General features: G+C 35.7%; 1 protein-coding gene across 4 annotated transcripts in view; it reads right to left on the bottom strand.

The window, feature by feature from the left end:
- The window catches only part of FNDC3A (fibronectin type III domain containing 3A), a 142,553-nt gene that overhangs the window by 23,339 nt on the left and 102,674 nt on the right, over positions 1-16,540 (bottom strand). For all 4 annotated transcript variants that reach the window (XM_060637224.3, XM_060637225.3, XM_060637226.3 and 1 more), the window contains 7 exons: positions 14,378-14,535; positions 12,431-12,490; positions 10,236-10,374; positions 6,797-6,850; positions 2,945-3,069; positions 2,401-2,575; positions 743-829 (listed from right to left, as the gene is read on the bottom strand). In XM_060637224.3, coding sequence (XP_060493207.1) covers positions 743-829; positions 2,401-2,575; positions 2,945-3,069; positions 6,797-6,850; positions 10,236-10,374; positions 12,431-12,490; positions 14,378-14,535 — 798 coding nt within the window. The remainder of the gene's footprint in view (positions 1-742; positions 830-2,400; positions 2,576-2,944; positions 3,070-6,796; positions 6,851-10,235; positions 10,375-12,430; positions 12,491-14,377; positions 14,536-16,540) is intronic.

Genomic DNA, 16,540 nt, shown 5'->3' with positions numbered 1-16,540 from the left:
GGTGTTAGAACTAGTAGATGAAAGTGATGAAAAACAAAGTGTTCACACAGTATTTACAAAACACTTGTTAATTACAAAGGGAAACAGAACAGCTTTACAGTGAAGAAACATAGTAGATGTAATCTTTGACTACCACTAACAGGACAAATGGAAACTGTGCACCGCTTGATATAATGTACCAAGAAAATAACAGCATTACTTTTTCTGATATCCCCTGACAAAAAAAGCATATTTTGAATGTTTAACAACATCCACGTTAAAAAATTTTTTTTTAATGTTTATTTTTGAGAGAGAGAGAGGGAGAGAGAAAAAGAGAGAGGAGAGAGAAAGGGGAGGAGCAGAGAGAGATGGAGACACAGGGGCAGAGACGGAGACACAGAATCTGAAGCAGGCTCCAGGCTCTGAGATGTCAGCACAGAGCCCGATGTAAGGTTCGAACTCACGAGCTGTAAGATCATGACCTGAATCAGAGTCAGATGCTTAACCAACTGAGCCAAGCAGGTGCCCAACATCCACATTTAGATGTTTGTTCCCATTATACAAATAAAAGTCCCATAAAACATTAAAATTGTTTTGAATTTAAATATATATACAGTTTGATAGCCAATGTTACATAGTAAGAAAGTAAAGCAGTAATGCTCATTATTTTAGATTAAAACCAAAGGAGTGAGGTATGTACTTGGCTTTAGAACAACAGGAACAATAAGAACAAACAAATATTTTAAAGGCTTTCAAAGCTTACCTTAAATTTATACTTTGTACTACGTCTGAGATTCTTCACTGTGTAAGCAAGATCTTCTCCATCATATTTAGGCTTAAAACCATATCCCTGGAAAGGGAAAATAAGCCTCCCTTAGATATCTAACAGCAGAAATATGGGGAATAACAAACATGTAAAAAGATCTAGGTCTTCTTCATCTTCTGTGTACAATGTGATTAACACTGAGTTAAGTGTATTCCTCACTTTGGTACTTTTATCTTCAATGGACAAATCCAGAAATGCTAGTGAATGTTTGTAGCATGAAGGAGACCTCATTTCGAGTAAATACAGTAACCAAGAGACAATCTTCATGCTGAGGGTAAAGTCAGAGCCAATGGTGACTTCACCATAAGTAAGCATATGCCTAGAACTAACAGAATTTCCTAGACAGATGTTGCAAGAGCTAAAAAGAACTATATTTAAACTTGACCTAAACACATAGGTGTGTTTAAGTAAATAAATGAATGGTTGGTTGTGCTGGCAGGTAGGGATGTCACTTAGGTTTTGGAATGCTATTTATAGCTTCAGTAACAATCCCTTACTACTTTTCCAATGTTATTTAAAATTTTTTAAGTTGATATATAGTTCACATGCTACAAAATTCCCATTTTGAAGTATGAAATTCAATCATTTATAGTATATTCACAAGGTTGTGCAACCATCATTAAATTCTTAATCCCACAATAAAGCCTGCGCTTTATTTATTGGTTAGCAGTCACTTCCCTTCTTTTCTCATCCATTAGTATACTTTCTGTCTCTATGGATTTGCCTATATCCATAATAAATGGAATCACACAATATATGGTCTATGTGACTAGGTTCTTTTACTTAACATAATGTTTTCAAGGTTCATTCATGTTGTGGCATGTGTCAGTACTCCATTCCTTTATATGGCTAATTGATATTCCATTGTATGGATATATCACATTTCTGCTTATCCATTCATCAGTTGATAGACATTTGGGTTGTTTCCACTTTTTGGCTATTATGAATAATGCTGCTGTGAACATTCATGTACAAATTTCTGTATAAACACTTGTTTTCAATTCTCTTGGGTATATAGCTGGGAGTGGATCAATGCTATTTTTGACTCATACTGCTTTAAAGTAGCTCTGAGAAGCTATGAAACTATGTAGAACTAATAGAAGACATCCTAACTCATGTTCAGCTTTGTTCTAGCTCATAAGAGACAAATCACCGGAAACTACATTCTGGCTGCACTATATAATCTTATAATCTCTCTTCAAATCTTCTCTGGCATTTGGGAAAGCAATGTATGAAAACAGCTGGAAAAGATGGACACGTTATTTCCTTATTTTTTAGAGCTGCTTAGGCTAAAAGGCTGTGGTGATCTTTTCCTCTATTTTCCCTAAACATATATATTTAAAATGTAGTCTGTGCTGTTCCTAGGCACAAACGTACATACATACGTAAAAAACAAAATCCGCTCCTATACATCAACAAAACAAAAGACTGAATTCTTCCTCACTCCTCAATATTCCTCCTCAACAATAACCAACCAAGGATTCAAAGGATTTAGAGAAAGATCGAACTATTGTGGCACTATTTACTTACAAGTATTAATGCCACACTGAAATATGTTTTAAACACTCTTACTTAAAATACATATTCGTACTTACTGAAGTTTCTTCTTCCATCTCTAAAATGTAAGAAATTCCTTCATCTGATGGTGTTCCTGAGGGCTTACTCCATTGTAAGGATAACCAAGTAACACCAGCCTTAGTTAATACAGGACTTGCTGGCATAGAAGGGGCACAGCCTGAAGTGTAATAGAAGACTTCTTCACTAAAACCACTGTTGAAACAAATGGTTTTTAAAAATGAATGAATAAAAGTTTTTATAGCTAAAGAACTCATTTCTGATAAATGGAATTTTTTTTTTGAAAGTGACAGTTTTTGATAACTAATTATAATACAAGTAATATATCTTGGATCTGATAATATTTTTATGGTAACCAGATCAGATACCTAAAAGGTGAGTTAACATTCTTTTAAAACTGCAATTTATGTAACTAACATATTCTCTTACAGCTTTTGCTAAGCTAGTAACAGATCTTTACCAACAGAGTGATAAACTAAAGCATAATTTTTAGTGGATAATTTGGACTCCGAATAATTTATGTAAGTTGACTAAATAATATATTTACATTAATATGTATCTTACCTTGTGCCATATTCATTTTTGGCTGACAGTCTAAATTTACAACCCATTGCTGGTGACAGTTTAGTAATTTTAAATTGCTTCTGTAAGCCCATGTAACATTGACAAAATTCTCCATTTCCTTTTCCCTAAAAAAAAAAAAAAAGGCTGATTATTATATATTTAAAAAATGGCTGATTATTATATATCATGTATATTATTGTAAAAAGACAAATCCACATCAATTTGTCCTTGATGGACAGTAACATCAGCTAGTGTACATGATAAATCATCTTTGTTACATGACCATCATGGATCTCAAGAGAAAGTTGAGATAACACATATCTTTTTTTAATAAGTCTTTTTTTTTTTTTTTTTTTTTTTAGTTTTAGAGAGAGCAAAAGCATGAATGGGAGAGAGGAAAGTATGCAGCTCAGGACAACTATAGAGTTTCAGAAATTTAGGATGCTACATAAAATGGACAAATTTCTTATTCTCTACCCATTTTTCTTCATTGTGTTGGTAGATTTAAAGGGTGGTTTTAGGGTGATTTCTGCTTCAAAGAAAACCTTCAGTCTGTATTTGGCTGCTTTACTACACTCTCCTGTTTTAATGGTGTACAGTTGATTCTATTAAGCTGTCTAAATAGAAAATTGTACCATCTGTAAATAATGATAATTTTGAACCCCCCCCCCCAGCCCTGCCACTATATGGCTGTACTTCTTGTTTTAGTTCTAAATCATACTGCATTAATACTAAATAAAGGAGGGAACCAGCAACTTTTGACTTGTTTCTGCTTTGACTGAAATGCTTTAAAAAAATTTTTTTTAAATGTCTATTTTAGAGACAGAAAGAGTGCGTGTGCGAGCATGAGCGGGGGTGGGGCAGAGAGAGAGGGAACCACAGAATCAGAAGCAGGCTCCAGGATCTGAGCTGTCAGCACAGAGCCTGGCATGGGGCTCAAACTCATGAACCATGAGTCCATGACCTGAGCCAAAATCAGATGTTCAACTGACTGAGCCACACAGGTGCCCCTGAAATGCTTTTATTGTTTAGTGATGGTATTTCACTTGATACAAAAATAATTGTCAGTTAAGGAATTATCTTTCTATTCCTAATTTGAGTTTTAACTGAGGTAAGTGCTAAATTTTATCAAATACCTTTTCATAATTTATCCACATATGTATTTTCTTCTGAATTACTATGATGCAGTAATAGATTTCCTAATTCTAAATTCTTTTAAAACTTCTGGAATAAAAAACCTTTTAAAATGTAAAAATAAAACTTGTTTGTGCCTCATTACTCTTATAATACAGGCATATTATTTTAGTGCACCTCACTTTATTGAGCTTCACAGATACTGTGTTTTTACAAAATCTGGCTTGTGGCAACCCTGCATCCAACAAGTCTATTGGTGTCATTTTTCTAATAGCACTTGCTCACTTTGTGTCTCTGTGTCACATTTTGGTAATTCTTATAATATTTCAAATTTTCTCATTATTATTTGTTATAGTGATTTATAGGAAGAAGTCCAACTATAGACATTGACAGGAGTTCGGCAGAAGTTGATCCCAACCCTTGTGGACGACTTTGAGGTTTTAAGACTTCAGTGGAGGAAGTAACAGTAGGTGTGGTGGAAGCAGCAAGAGAACGAGAATTAGAAGTATGGAGCCTGAAGATGTGACTCAATTGCTGCAATCTCATGATAAAACTTGAGCAGATGAAGTGTTGCTTTGTATGGATGAGCAAAGTAAGTAGTTTCTTGAGATATAATGTACTCCTGCTGAAGATGCTGTGAAGACTGTTGAAATGACAACAAAGGATTTAGAATCTTACATAAACTTAGTTGATAGAGCAGCAACAGGGTTTGAAGGGACTGACTCCAGTTGTGAAAGTTTTAGTGTTGGTAAAATGTTATCAAATGGCATCACATGCTACAGAGAAATCATTCATGAAAGGAAGAGTCAATCTTTGCAGCAAAACACATTGTTTTTTTTTTTTTTTTTTTGTTTAAAGAAATTGTGAAGGCCACCCTAACCTTTAGCAACCACTACTCTGATCAGTCGGGAGCCATTGACATGGGGGCAAGACCCTCCAGCAGCAAACAGACTGACTCACTGAAAGCTCAGATGACCGTTAGCAATTTTCAGCAATAGAGTTCATTTATTTATTTGAGAGTGAGTGAGCACATGAGTGGTAGAGGGAGAGAGAGAATCTTAAGCAGGCTCAATGCCCAGTGCCAGAGCCCAATCCAGGGTTTTATCTCATGACTCTAAGATCATGATGGGAGGTGAAATCAAGAGTCGGACGCTTAACCTACTGAGCCATCCAGGTGCCCCAGCAATAAAGTATTTTTACTTTTTTAGTTTATTTATTGTGAGAGACAGAGCGTGTGTGAGCAAGGGAGGGGCAGAGAGAGAGAGGGGGGAGAGAGAGAATCCCAAGCAGGCTCTGTGCTCTCAGTGGAGAGCCTGATGCGGGGCTCAATCCCATGAACTGTGAGATATGACCTGAGCCTAAACCAAGAGTCAGTTTAACCAAATGAGCCACCCAGGCGCCCCTTTAAATTATGTATATTGTTTTTGAAAGACATAATGCCACTGCACATTTAATAGACTACAATACAGTGTATATATAACTTTAAAAAAAAAATTTTTTTTTTAACGTTTATTTATTTTTGAGACAGAGAGAGACAGAGCATGAACAGGGGAGGAGCAGAGAGAGAGGGAGACACAGAATCTGAAACAGGCTCCAGGCTCTGAGCTGTCAGCACAGAGCCCGACACGGGGCTTGAACTCACGGACCGTGAGATCATGACCTGAGCCGAAGTCGGATGCTTAACCGAGCAAGCCACCCAGGCACCCCTTGTATGTATAACTTTTATATACACTAGAAAACCAAAATATTCATGTGACTTGCTTTATTGAGATATTTGCTTTATTGTGGTTGGCTGGAACCAAAACTGCAATATCTCCAAGGTATACCTGTATACTGCTGAAAATACCAAATCATCAACGGAATTTCTTCTATTCCCTCTGGCCACTCAGCTGCAGAAAAGCAGCAGGGCAAGAGAGAACATGATAAATGACAGTAAAACAAAATACTAAATAATAAAGCTCAGTATGTTTGCTGTGGTAGGCTGAATAATGGCTTCCCAAAATATCCACGTCCTAAACCCTGGAACCTATGAATGTTCAGGGACTGTACAGATGTTATTTAGTTAAAACTCTTGAGATAGAAAGATCATCCTGGATCATCTAGGTGGACTCTAAATGGAATTACAAGTGTCTTTTTTAGAGGGAAAAGGCCATGTGATAATGGCAGCAGGGGTAGAAAAGGCTATCTATCAGATGTAGCCATGGATTCATGGTAATGACCCAGTAATGAAGAGAGTCTCCAGAAGCTGGTAAAGTCAAGAAAATGGATTCTTCTCTAGAATTCCTGGGAGAAGCATGGCTATAGTGACACCTTGATTTTAACCTCAGAGAGAGCCGTTTTGGATTTCTGGCTTCCAGAATTATAAGAGAATAAATGTATTTTGTTTTAAACCCTTGGGTTTGTGGTAATTTGTTAAACTAGTCACAGTAAATGAGTACACTTGCCTTTAAGGCTGATGTGAAAAAAAAAATTCCTTCGTCAAGGTAATTACCCAACTGACAACTTTGAGGGGTTTGAGTCAAAAACAAAAAACAAAATAAAACATGGGGGTGGGGGGTCCAGTCAGTAATGCTGTCTAAGAACACCATTAATTCAGTCATGTACTACCCAAATCATTCATAATGTTTTAAAAGAGGAAAAAACTATTATAACAAATTATTTCTGCTTGAGGATATACACATAATTTTCACCTAATTTAAAAAGATTCAATTTACTCACCTCATCCCATTCTAAAATAAAGCTTTGGATTTTAGAACCATTGTCACTAGGTGCCTAAAAGAAACACCAAAAAACAAAATGAGTACAAATTAGTACGTTTGTAAAAGATACTGTGATGATCTAATTTGAGGAACTGATTGTGTTACAGATGTTCTCTGTGACTTAACTCCAGAAAAACTGCACAGAGAATAGATACACATGTATTTATAACCTCACAATCCTTTTAAATACAAGGAAAGAAACAAAGCAAGAGGCTACTCAAGTTTTTCTGAACGGCAATCTCTTGTAGCAAGAACGAACTTAACTTTTATGATCCATTATAAAAAAAAAAATCACTTTGCCTTTTATCAGAAGGTTTTTATCAGCTTTAAGTTCCTAGGATTGATCCTGTCATTTTCATTAAAACTCATTTTACAATCTAAAAGTATACTATGTAATACACCAGAGTGAAAGAACCAGAGGGCAGGGAAGAACTCCAAGGGGCACACTGTCTGGATCTTTGCTTCTAGACACAATGTGCCGTTACCTAAGATAAGACTGCTCATTCATCAATCTGCTAATCTTCAGTGGTGAAAATTTCAGTCTCCCTTAGCATTTTATTCTATTTAATCACTCTAGAACTCAAGAGTTTCAACCTTGTTTCTACTTGAATTTTCTTTCTACAATTTCAACTTGTTTCCTCTCTTTAGTCCTCACTTTAGATGCAGAACAACCGATCACTACTCTCCTTGTAACTTCATCCATTTGAAGACAAGTGACTCTAAAACTCCTGTTATAAAAATTAAAAAACCTTAGTTTTAAAAAAATGTTTATTTATTTATTTTGAGAGGGAGAAGGGGCAGATGGGGGGGAGGGGTGGAGAAAATCCCATACAGGCTCCTCATTGTTGGCACAGAGCCCAACACAGGGGGTTGATCTCACAAACCTGTGAGACCATAACCTGAGCTGGTATCAAGAGTTGGATGCCTAAGTGATGGAACCACCCACGTACCCCAAATAAGCTTGACTTTTGAAAAAGTTCTCCAGAGAACTGTAATTCTCTGGACTCTATCTAGTTTTCATATAATATTGGCAACCATGTTAATAGCAATCAAAGATGGTCAAATTTTTAATGAAGAGTCTTTTCTAACATGGAGGTCCCAATTATCTGTGAAACATCAATACAGATCTTATGTTTCAAAATTAAACAATTTTTTTAATGTTTATTTATTTTTGAGAGAGAGAATGTAAGCAGGGAAGGGGCAGAAAGAGAGGGAGACACAGAATCTGAAGCAGGCTCCAGGCTCTGAGCTGTCAGCACAGAGCCTGAGGCGGGGCTTGAACTCACGAGCAGTGAGATCATGACCTGAGCTGAAGTTGGATGCTTAACTGACTGAGCCACCCAGGTGCCCCTTATGTCTCAAAATTTTAAAAAAACTGTATAATTTTTAACTGGTTAACATGACCAGAATTTGCTATGTAAGTTACAGGAATAGCTCACTGATTGGCACAGCAATGGCACTTATAAATGATTACAGCAGGGATGGGGCAGAACTGAAACCCTGGGAAATTCAACTCTTACACAGCAGAGGAAGAAAATCCCAAGATAAAGACTGCAAGTCTCAGCAACAAGTGTGTGATATAAAAATATACTTCCCCAGAGTTAATGCCGCCAGATTGTTCTAGTCTAGTTGCTAAGTTTGCACATGTATTTTCCTTAATTTCTTCTACTTTATTTTGTGAAGCTTTTCAAGTCAAGGAAATGGATTCTCCTTGAGTCCTTGGGAGAAGCATGCCTATAGTAACACCTTGAATAACCTGTGACCATTTCTCCAAGATAGAGGGGAAACTATTAAGTGTAAAGTGTTTTACATTATCTCATTTAATCCTTATATCAGCTCTTTACAACTGTTATCCAAACTATACAGAAGAGGAAATGGAGGTTTTAAACAACCCAAATAAGTAGCCCCAACCATGCTGATTACCATGCATATATAGGGCCATTTCTGAAGAGTACAAGCCTGGGTAACCTGTGTGGGCCACAAAGAGGTAGCACTGTTTATATCCTACACAGACCTGCTAGGATACTGTTAAAGACAAATTTCAAAATTCAATTTTATCTTTAGAATAAAGAGCAGTGCCCTACAGAAATCCCAACCTACATGAAGGTCACTGGGCTGCTACCCTAACTGTCCTACCAAAAGGAAAGAACCTTAGCATACTGACAAACAAAATGCTACTCTGACATGAAATAAAATTAGTCATACTTAATCACACATGAAAATGTATGTAGAACATACTTGTCTGATTTATGTGTGCTAACAGCACTTGAGTACTTCTTCCTACATAAAGCATCTAATATCCTCAAAAGAACTAAGGACTAACAAGCCCCAAACAAGTAGTAAGCTCCAAATTTTCAAAATCTTTCAGAAAGAAAGCTATCCCTGAGTTTTACTCTTTGGGTATAAGCAGATAATTAAATAAAGACTAGCAGTTATTTTTCTCTTTGCAAATCAATGGTTGCTATGGTATTCCCTTCTGGGGGATGTTTATACATTTTGTTGGGGGTGTTTCTGACTATCACAGTAAGGGCAGAGGGAGGAAAGGCTGACTTTTAGGACTGGGGATCAAGGATGCTAATGGTTCTGCACAGCATGGGGCAATACACACAATGAAAAATTGTTCTCTTTCTCTAGGACTTCTCTGAATGTCTTCCTGGACATCCACGTAGGTGAAATATCTGTTTATAATTATCAGAGCCTAGAACCTAATTTCATTTTACAAGGTATTTTTTTTCTATAGTTTTAAGTTACTGGATTTTGCCAAAATATAACTACTCTGCAATTTGAGAAAGACTACTTAATTTTGTTCAAAAATTTACTAACACTCGTGTATCATTTCAGCAAATCATGTCTCCAATGACAATGCTATATGTGGTATTTGAGTTACCAGTTCTATCTGTGGTATATGTTTACTTCATTATATCTCCTTGTGCAGGTGGACCTAAACATTTATATGTTAACATATATATTATTCTATTAAAATGCAGAGTATTTAATGGAATATTCCTTTAAGCCATCATATTGATATTTTTAAAACTCTGAGTCTAGTTATTATAAACCCCATTTTAGGATAAAATTCAGGATAAAGACATTGGGATGAGCTTGAGAAGCACTGCTGAGACTCTTAATGTTATCCCATGTCCAGTACAATAAGGACTGATAATTATATATGAATCTTTTCTGCTATATTTACATATAGTGAAGAAAAGCCATTAGGAGTATTACTTAAAGATATAACAAATGCCCATATACTATATGTAAAGAAGAAGAGCAAGTTAGCTTAGAGTTCTTTTTGTATCCAAAAAAAAAAAAAACCCCAAACAACAACTGAAATTTAATATTAGTGGGGGTGGGAGGAGTAAACGTCCAGTTGGAAATACTCTAAAGAATATTGTTACCTTCCATTGCAAAGTGAGTGAATTTTTGGTCCGATTGGCTATCCTTGGTGGATTAGGTACATCAGGTTCACAGCTTAAGGTGGTAAAGCTTTCAGCTTCTGAAGGAGTTCCCTTTATAGAATTATATTCTGCCTGGACTCTATGGTGATAAAATATATAGTTTTAACCAGCAGAATCACTGTATCCTACCTTCAACAGCCATCAACCTTTAAGTACTTGGAAATTAGTAAGGTGCCCTCTAAATATTCTATCTAATTCTATCTAAGAAAACATGGGTGGAGTTTCTGGCCGGCTCAGTTGGTAGCTTGATCTTGGTGGTTGTGAGTTGAGGGCCCATGTTGGGTATAGAGATTACTTAATTTTTTTTATTTTTATTTTTTAATGTTTATTTATTTTTGAGAGACAGACAGACACAGAGCACGAGCAGGGGAGGGGCAGAGAGAGGGAGACACAGAATCTGAAACAGGCTCGAGGCTCTAAGCTGTCAGCACAGAGCCCAATGCGGGGCTTGATCTCACAAACCGTGAGATCATGACCTGAGCTGAAGTCAGTGCTTAACCGACAGAGCCACCCAGGAGCCCCTTTAATTTTTTTTTTAATGTTTGTTTATCTTTGAGAGACACACACACACACACACACACACACACACACACACACACACACAGAATGCGAGCAAGGAAGGGGCAGAGAGAGAGGGAGACACAGAATTCAAGGCAGGCTCCAGGCTGAGTTGTCAGCACAGAGCCTGATGTGGGGCTCAAACCCATGAATGGTGAGATCATAACCTGAGCTGAAGTTGGATGCTTAACCAACTCAGCCACCCACGCGCCCTGAGATTACTTAAATAAAGTCTTTAAAAAAAAGAAAACACATGCATTAGAAGTAAAGGATGGCCCTTAAAAAAAAGAAAGACAGGATAGACCCTTGGCTTTCATCTTTTTTTTAATGCAACCCAAAGTAAGAAACACATTTTAATTTTTTTTATTTTTTTATTTTTTTATTTTTTTTATTTTTGGGACAGAGAGAGACAGAGCATGAACGGGGGAGGGGCAGAGAGAGAGGGAGACACAGAATCGGAAACAGGCTCCAGGCTCCGAGCCATCAGCCCAGAGCCCGACGCGGGGCTCGAACTCACGGACCGCGAGATCGTGACCTGGCTGAAGTCGGACGCTTAACCGACTGCGCCACCCAGGCGCCCCAAGAAACACATTTTAAATTGTGACAAAACTGTATGTGTGATTATGTACTTTCTCATACACATACTTGAAAGGAAAGAGTCCTGAAACAATATCCCTAAGGGTAATATACAGATACTTTCCATTCTATTTGATTATTTCTTTTAAATAATGCTGAATCTAATCCACAAAATTTCATGATTCAATATGGGTTGCAATCTACAGTTTGAAAAGTACTCAGATGGACAATACTTAGGGTTCACCCACAGAAAGTCTAATTAAAGATTTAATTTTATAGTTTAATAGGAATAATCTTAACCACAAATACTTTTTTTTTTTTTTAAACAGAGGTGACTAACCAAGTACACATTAATGACTCACAGCTGGGAAGGCTGAAAATGTTGGTAATTTATAATAGAACTACGCAGAATAAAACAGTATCTAAGTTACTTCTTAGTTAAATGTTGTGATTTTTTTTTTTTTTTTTAAGATTTTAAGTAATCTCTATACCCAACGCAAGGCTCGAACTTAACAACCCCTCCATCAAGAGTCACACACTCCACTCACTGACTGAGCCAGTCAGGCGCCCCTAAATGTTGTGAAATTTTAAGAGTTTTAATATCCCAAACTCTTTCTGGAACAGGATGTAGTAAAAATACATTAAGTACAAGCCAAATATTATTTATGTTTCTGTTTAGTAAAAATTTCAAAAGCTGGGAGTTTTCCATGTGATAAATTAGATATGTAGACATATTATTATCTATATATTCATTCCAATCCAAAAATCTTACAAACAGGATGATTAACCCTTCAATATAACATTTCAATGCAATGTTTTTGGTTTTTGTTTTTTTTTTTGGAATGTATTAATAATTATACCAAAAGAAAAACCAAAGCCAACATATTCCATGTTTTAAATCCAAAATTAGTACTTAAATTATATGCTACGCTTTTAATGAAATCATTTTAAAAAACTACCTACACTATATCATATTAGAGCAATACACAGGAGTTCCTTACTTTGCATGGTAATCTGTAGCTGGCTTGAGATCATTTAAAGTGACACTTGTTTCTTCTCCTCTGGGGGAAAAAAAGGAACATTTCACTGTCTGATAAATAAGCATTTCCAGAAGATTTACATTATGTGCTACCGTTTGTGGTAGTTTATGAAATTATACAGCTTTTTACTTTACCAACTATAACCATGTTCAGATTCCACTAGTACAGAATTTGTGTAATAAGGATATGTGCCAAACTTATGTATTTGCATATCACTTTAAAACAAAAAGGTGTCCTAGGCAAATCAATTGTGTAAGCCAAACTTTTTTTTTTGAAGTGTAGTCAGGAAAGATATTTAGTTTATTAAAAAAATTAAAATCAGTACAGTTTCAATTATTTAAAAATCCATTTTGCCCAATTAAAATGTGAAATACCACGTGTGCTCCTGAAAGCAAAACCACTAAATTTTTACAAGGAGTGTGCCACTACTGCATTTTATTAGAATGTAACATGGAACCTTATTTAAAAATTTATAGTTTAATGAGATTAGAAAAAAAGTGAATAATCTGAAGTATAGCATTTTACTCATGGCCACTATTACACTTTCAGGTTTTCAAACATAATGGCACACATCTTTTTAAAATAATAATTTGATACGATTACTTGTATATGTGGTCAAAAACCCAGACCATTTTCCATCTTTTTGTAAAAATCACTATTCTCTGTTCCATTTCCTTCAGCCAAATTTCTCTCCTCTCATTTTATGACACCCTCCTCCATCTTTTCTCAAATCAAAACCAGGAAATATGAGAAAGAAAACCTTTCCCATTGAGGGAAGAACACTTAATGAATTGGGCAGTTTCAGTAGAATCTTCGGAGAGAGACCTTAATTGGTGCAGAGTAAAGAAGGTGACTAATGTCTCTCTTCTGCTCTCTGATCAGGCTGCAAATGGAAATAAATGCTTCATCTTAGCAGACAGCTATAACTAACTAGAAACAGCCATTAACATAAAAAGAAACCTTGATGTTGATGGTCTTTTATCTCTTATTTACCCCATAGGTAACTCTGTCTCCTTTAAGACATATGAATAGAATAAACACAAGGAAGTCTCAATAGAGAGAAGGAGACAGGACATTTTTCTAACCGTACGTTACTAGATGATAGATACTGGAGCAGTTTCACTTTCCTTTCTTCCTTACATTAGCTATTTTTTGAAAAGATACCAAGAAGGCTATGTGTCCAGTGTTGTATGCTAATTATCATCATTCAAATGACTAACCCTTTTGCAATCTTCCCAGTGCTTAAATTATAATAATCAACTTCACTCTTTACTTTTCCATTAGAATAAGCAATATAAACCATTTCTATTTGACAAACGAAAAAAACTATTTTACAACTGTCAGTCATAAATGTCACATTTTTAGCCAGTGACTCTAAGGCTTCTTGGTGTGTAATGAAACTTTTGACCCAAGGAAATAAAACTTTTGAACCAATCAAAATATGATTATTAACATACTAACATACAAATAAGGAACAATGATACTAACTTCATTTTACAATAGGGCATTAGCTTGACATGTAAGAATTAAAGCCAACTCCTTGGAGGAGAATTACCTGATTTCACAAGTTCACAATCTAAGAGTTCTCCATTTCTGATCTGGGCTTCTACTGCTACGATTTATACTTATATCTCAGGAATATGTGAACAGTGAAACATTTATTAGGGAGCCTACTGAAAACTACTAAAGCTGAATGTGGCCAATGAAAGCAATTATTCCAAGGGAGTGTAGACAGATGTGTACCAGCTGGCATTGGGATTACATACACTGAAATCAGTATCAATTATCAATTAATAGATTCAAAATGAAAGCATCAAGAGGGAAAAACAGAACAAAATTAGTATTAAGCTCTTTATATAAACCCCTGGCTTATATAATGGGAGGGAGTGAAACATAACAAATACTTACGCATACACACTTTTATATTTCCCATCTTTCCCAGTACTTGAGACCAGAATATCGTAACTATAGAGCTCTGGCACGGTAGTCTCATCTGTTTCACCATTTATGAAGCTGGAAGGAGGTGACCAGGTTAGTACTACTGTCCTTGACTGGATGTCTGAGGCCTGCAAAAACATAATATTTAGAGCTGTCTGAAACAACTGTAATGAGCACAAGGAACAATGAAAATCTAATGAGGTTTCAAGATTAAACAAAATATATCTGTATCTACTTATACAAAATGGCTCACAAACAGAAGCCTATCCATTTGTAGAAGAGATATAATTTATTGTGAAAGGGCAAATGGGTTCAATAAAAAAATCCAAGGACCATTATGGGCCACTTAAAACTATTAGTGTAAACACCATACACAAAAAAGAATGGGGGAAAAAAGTCCACTTATAACGTATTTGAAAAGGTTCATTTCCTCAATTTAGAAAGTATCTTATGGGGTACCTGTTTCAGTCTAGTGTCTAACTCTTGATTGTGGCTCAGATCATGATCCAATGGTAGTGGGACTTAGTCTTCTGTCAGGCTCTGTGTGAGCATGGAACTTGAGATCTCTTTCTCTCTCTCTTTCCCTCTCTCTCCCCCCTGGCCTCCCCCTCTCTCTTTCTGCCCCTCTCCTCTGCTTGTGCTCTCTGCTTTTAATTAAAAAAATAAAACTAAAGTGTCTTACAGTAAGAAAACAACTCGAGAAAAATGAGCAAAGGATATAAACTGACTAAAGAAATATAAATTGATAATCTAACAAATGATGTGTAAATGCAGTCACAATTAAATAAATGTAAATTAAAACAAGATACCACTTTTCATCCAACAGACTAGGAAGATTAAAAAGTTAGTAATGTGTCCACTGTGTTAAGGTTTATAGAAATGAGTTGAAGTATATATACAACGTTGTATTAGTTTCAGGTGTATAATACAGTGAGACTGAACAATTCTATACATTTCTTAGTGCTCACCATGGTAAGTGTATACTTTTCTTTTTTTTTTAAGATTTTATTTTTAAGTAAACTCTAAACCCATTGTGGGGCTTGAATTCACAACCCCAAGATCAAGAGTCACATGCTCCATTGAACTGAGCCAGCCAAGCACCCCTGATAATGTATTCTTAATCCCCTTTATCTTTTTCACCCATCCCCACATTAATTTCCCCTCTGGCAACCACCAGTTTGTTCTCTGTATTTAAGAGTCTGTTTTTTGGTCTCTTTTCTTGTTTGTTCATCTGTTTTGCCTCTTAAATTCCACATAGGAGTGAAATCATATGATATTTGTCTTTCTCTGACTCATTTCACTTAGCATTATACTCTCTAGGTCCATCCATGTTGTTGCAAATGGTGAGATTTCATTCTTTTTTATGGCTGAGTAATATTCCATTGTATATATGTTACCTATATACCACATCTTTATTCATTCATCTATGAATGGATGCTTGGGATTGCTTCCATACTTAGCTATTGTAAGTAGTGCTGTAACATAAGAGTGCATAGATCTTTTTGAATTAGTGTTGAATTAGTGTTTTTGTTTTCTTTGGGTAAAAACCCAGTAATCGAATTACTGGATCATATAATAGTTATGTTTTTGACTTTTTGAGGAACCTCCACATTGTTTTTCATAGTGGCTACACCAATTTGCATTCCCATTAAAGTGTATGAAGGTTCCTTTTTCTCCACATCCTTGCCAACATTTGTTATATTCTTTTTGATTTTAGCCATTCTGACAGGTGTAAAGTGGTATCTCATACTGGTGTAGTCCCAATAGTTTAATTTTGCTTTTGTTTCCTTGCCTAAGGAGACATATATAGAAAAATGTTCTATAGCTGATGTCAAACAAATTGTTGCCCATGTTTTTTTCTAGGAGTTTTATGTTTTCAGGTCTCAAATTTAGACCTTTAATCCATTTTTAGTTTATTTTCATGTAATTGCATTCATAATTAAATAAATGCAAATTAAGACAAGGTACCAATTTTCTTCCAACACATTGGGAAGATTAAAAAGCTAGTAATAACCATTGTGTTCAGGGTTTGGAGAAATGCACACTCTCTTAAATGTAGGTAAGACTATATATTAGAGTATGTATTGGTATGATCTTTGTGTAGAGCTACTTGGGAACTATCATAAAAATTTA

Source organism: Panthera onca, chromosome A1, assembly GCF_046562875.1.
Source record: "Panthera onca isolate mPanOnc1 chromosome A1, mPanOnc1 haplotype 2, whole genome shotgun sequence".
NCBI lineage: Eukaryota > Metazoa > Chordata > Mammalia > Carnivora > Felidae > Panthera > Panthera onca.
This window is presented reverse-complemented; position numbering and strand designations above follow the sequence as displayed.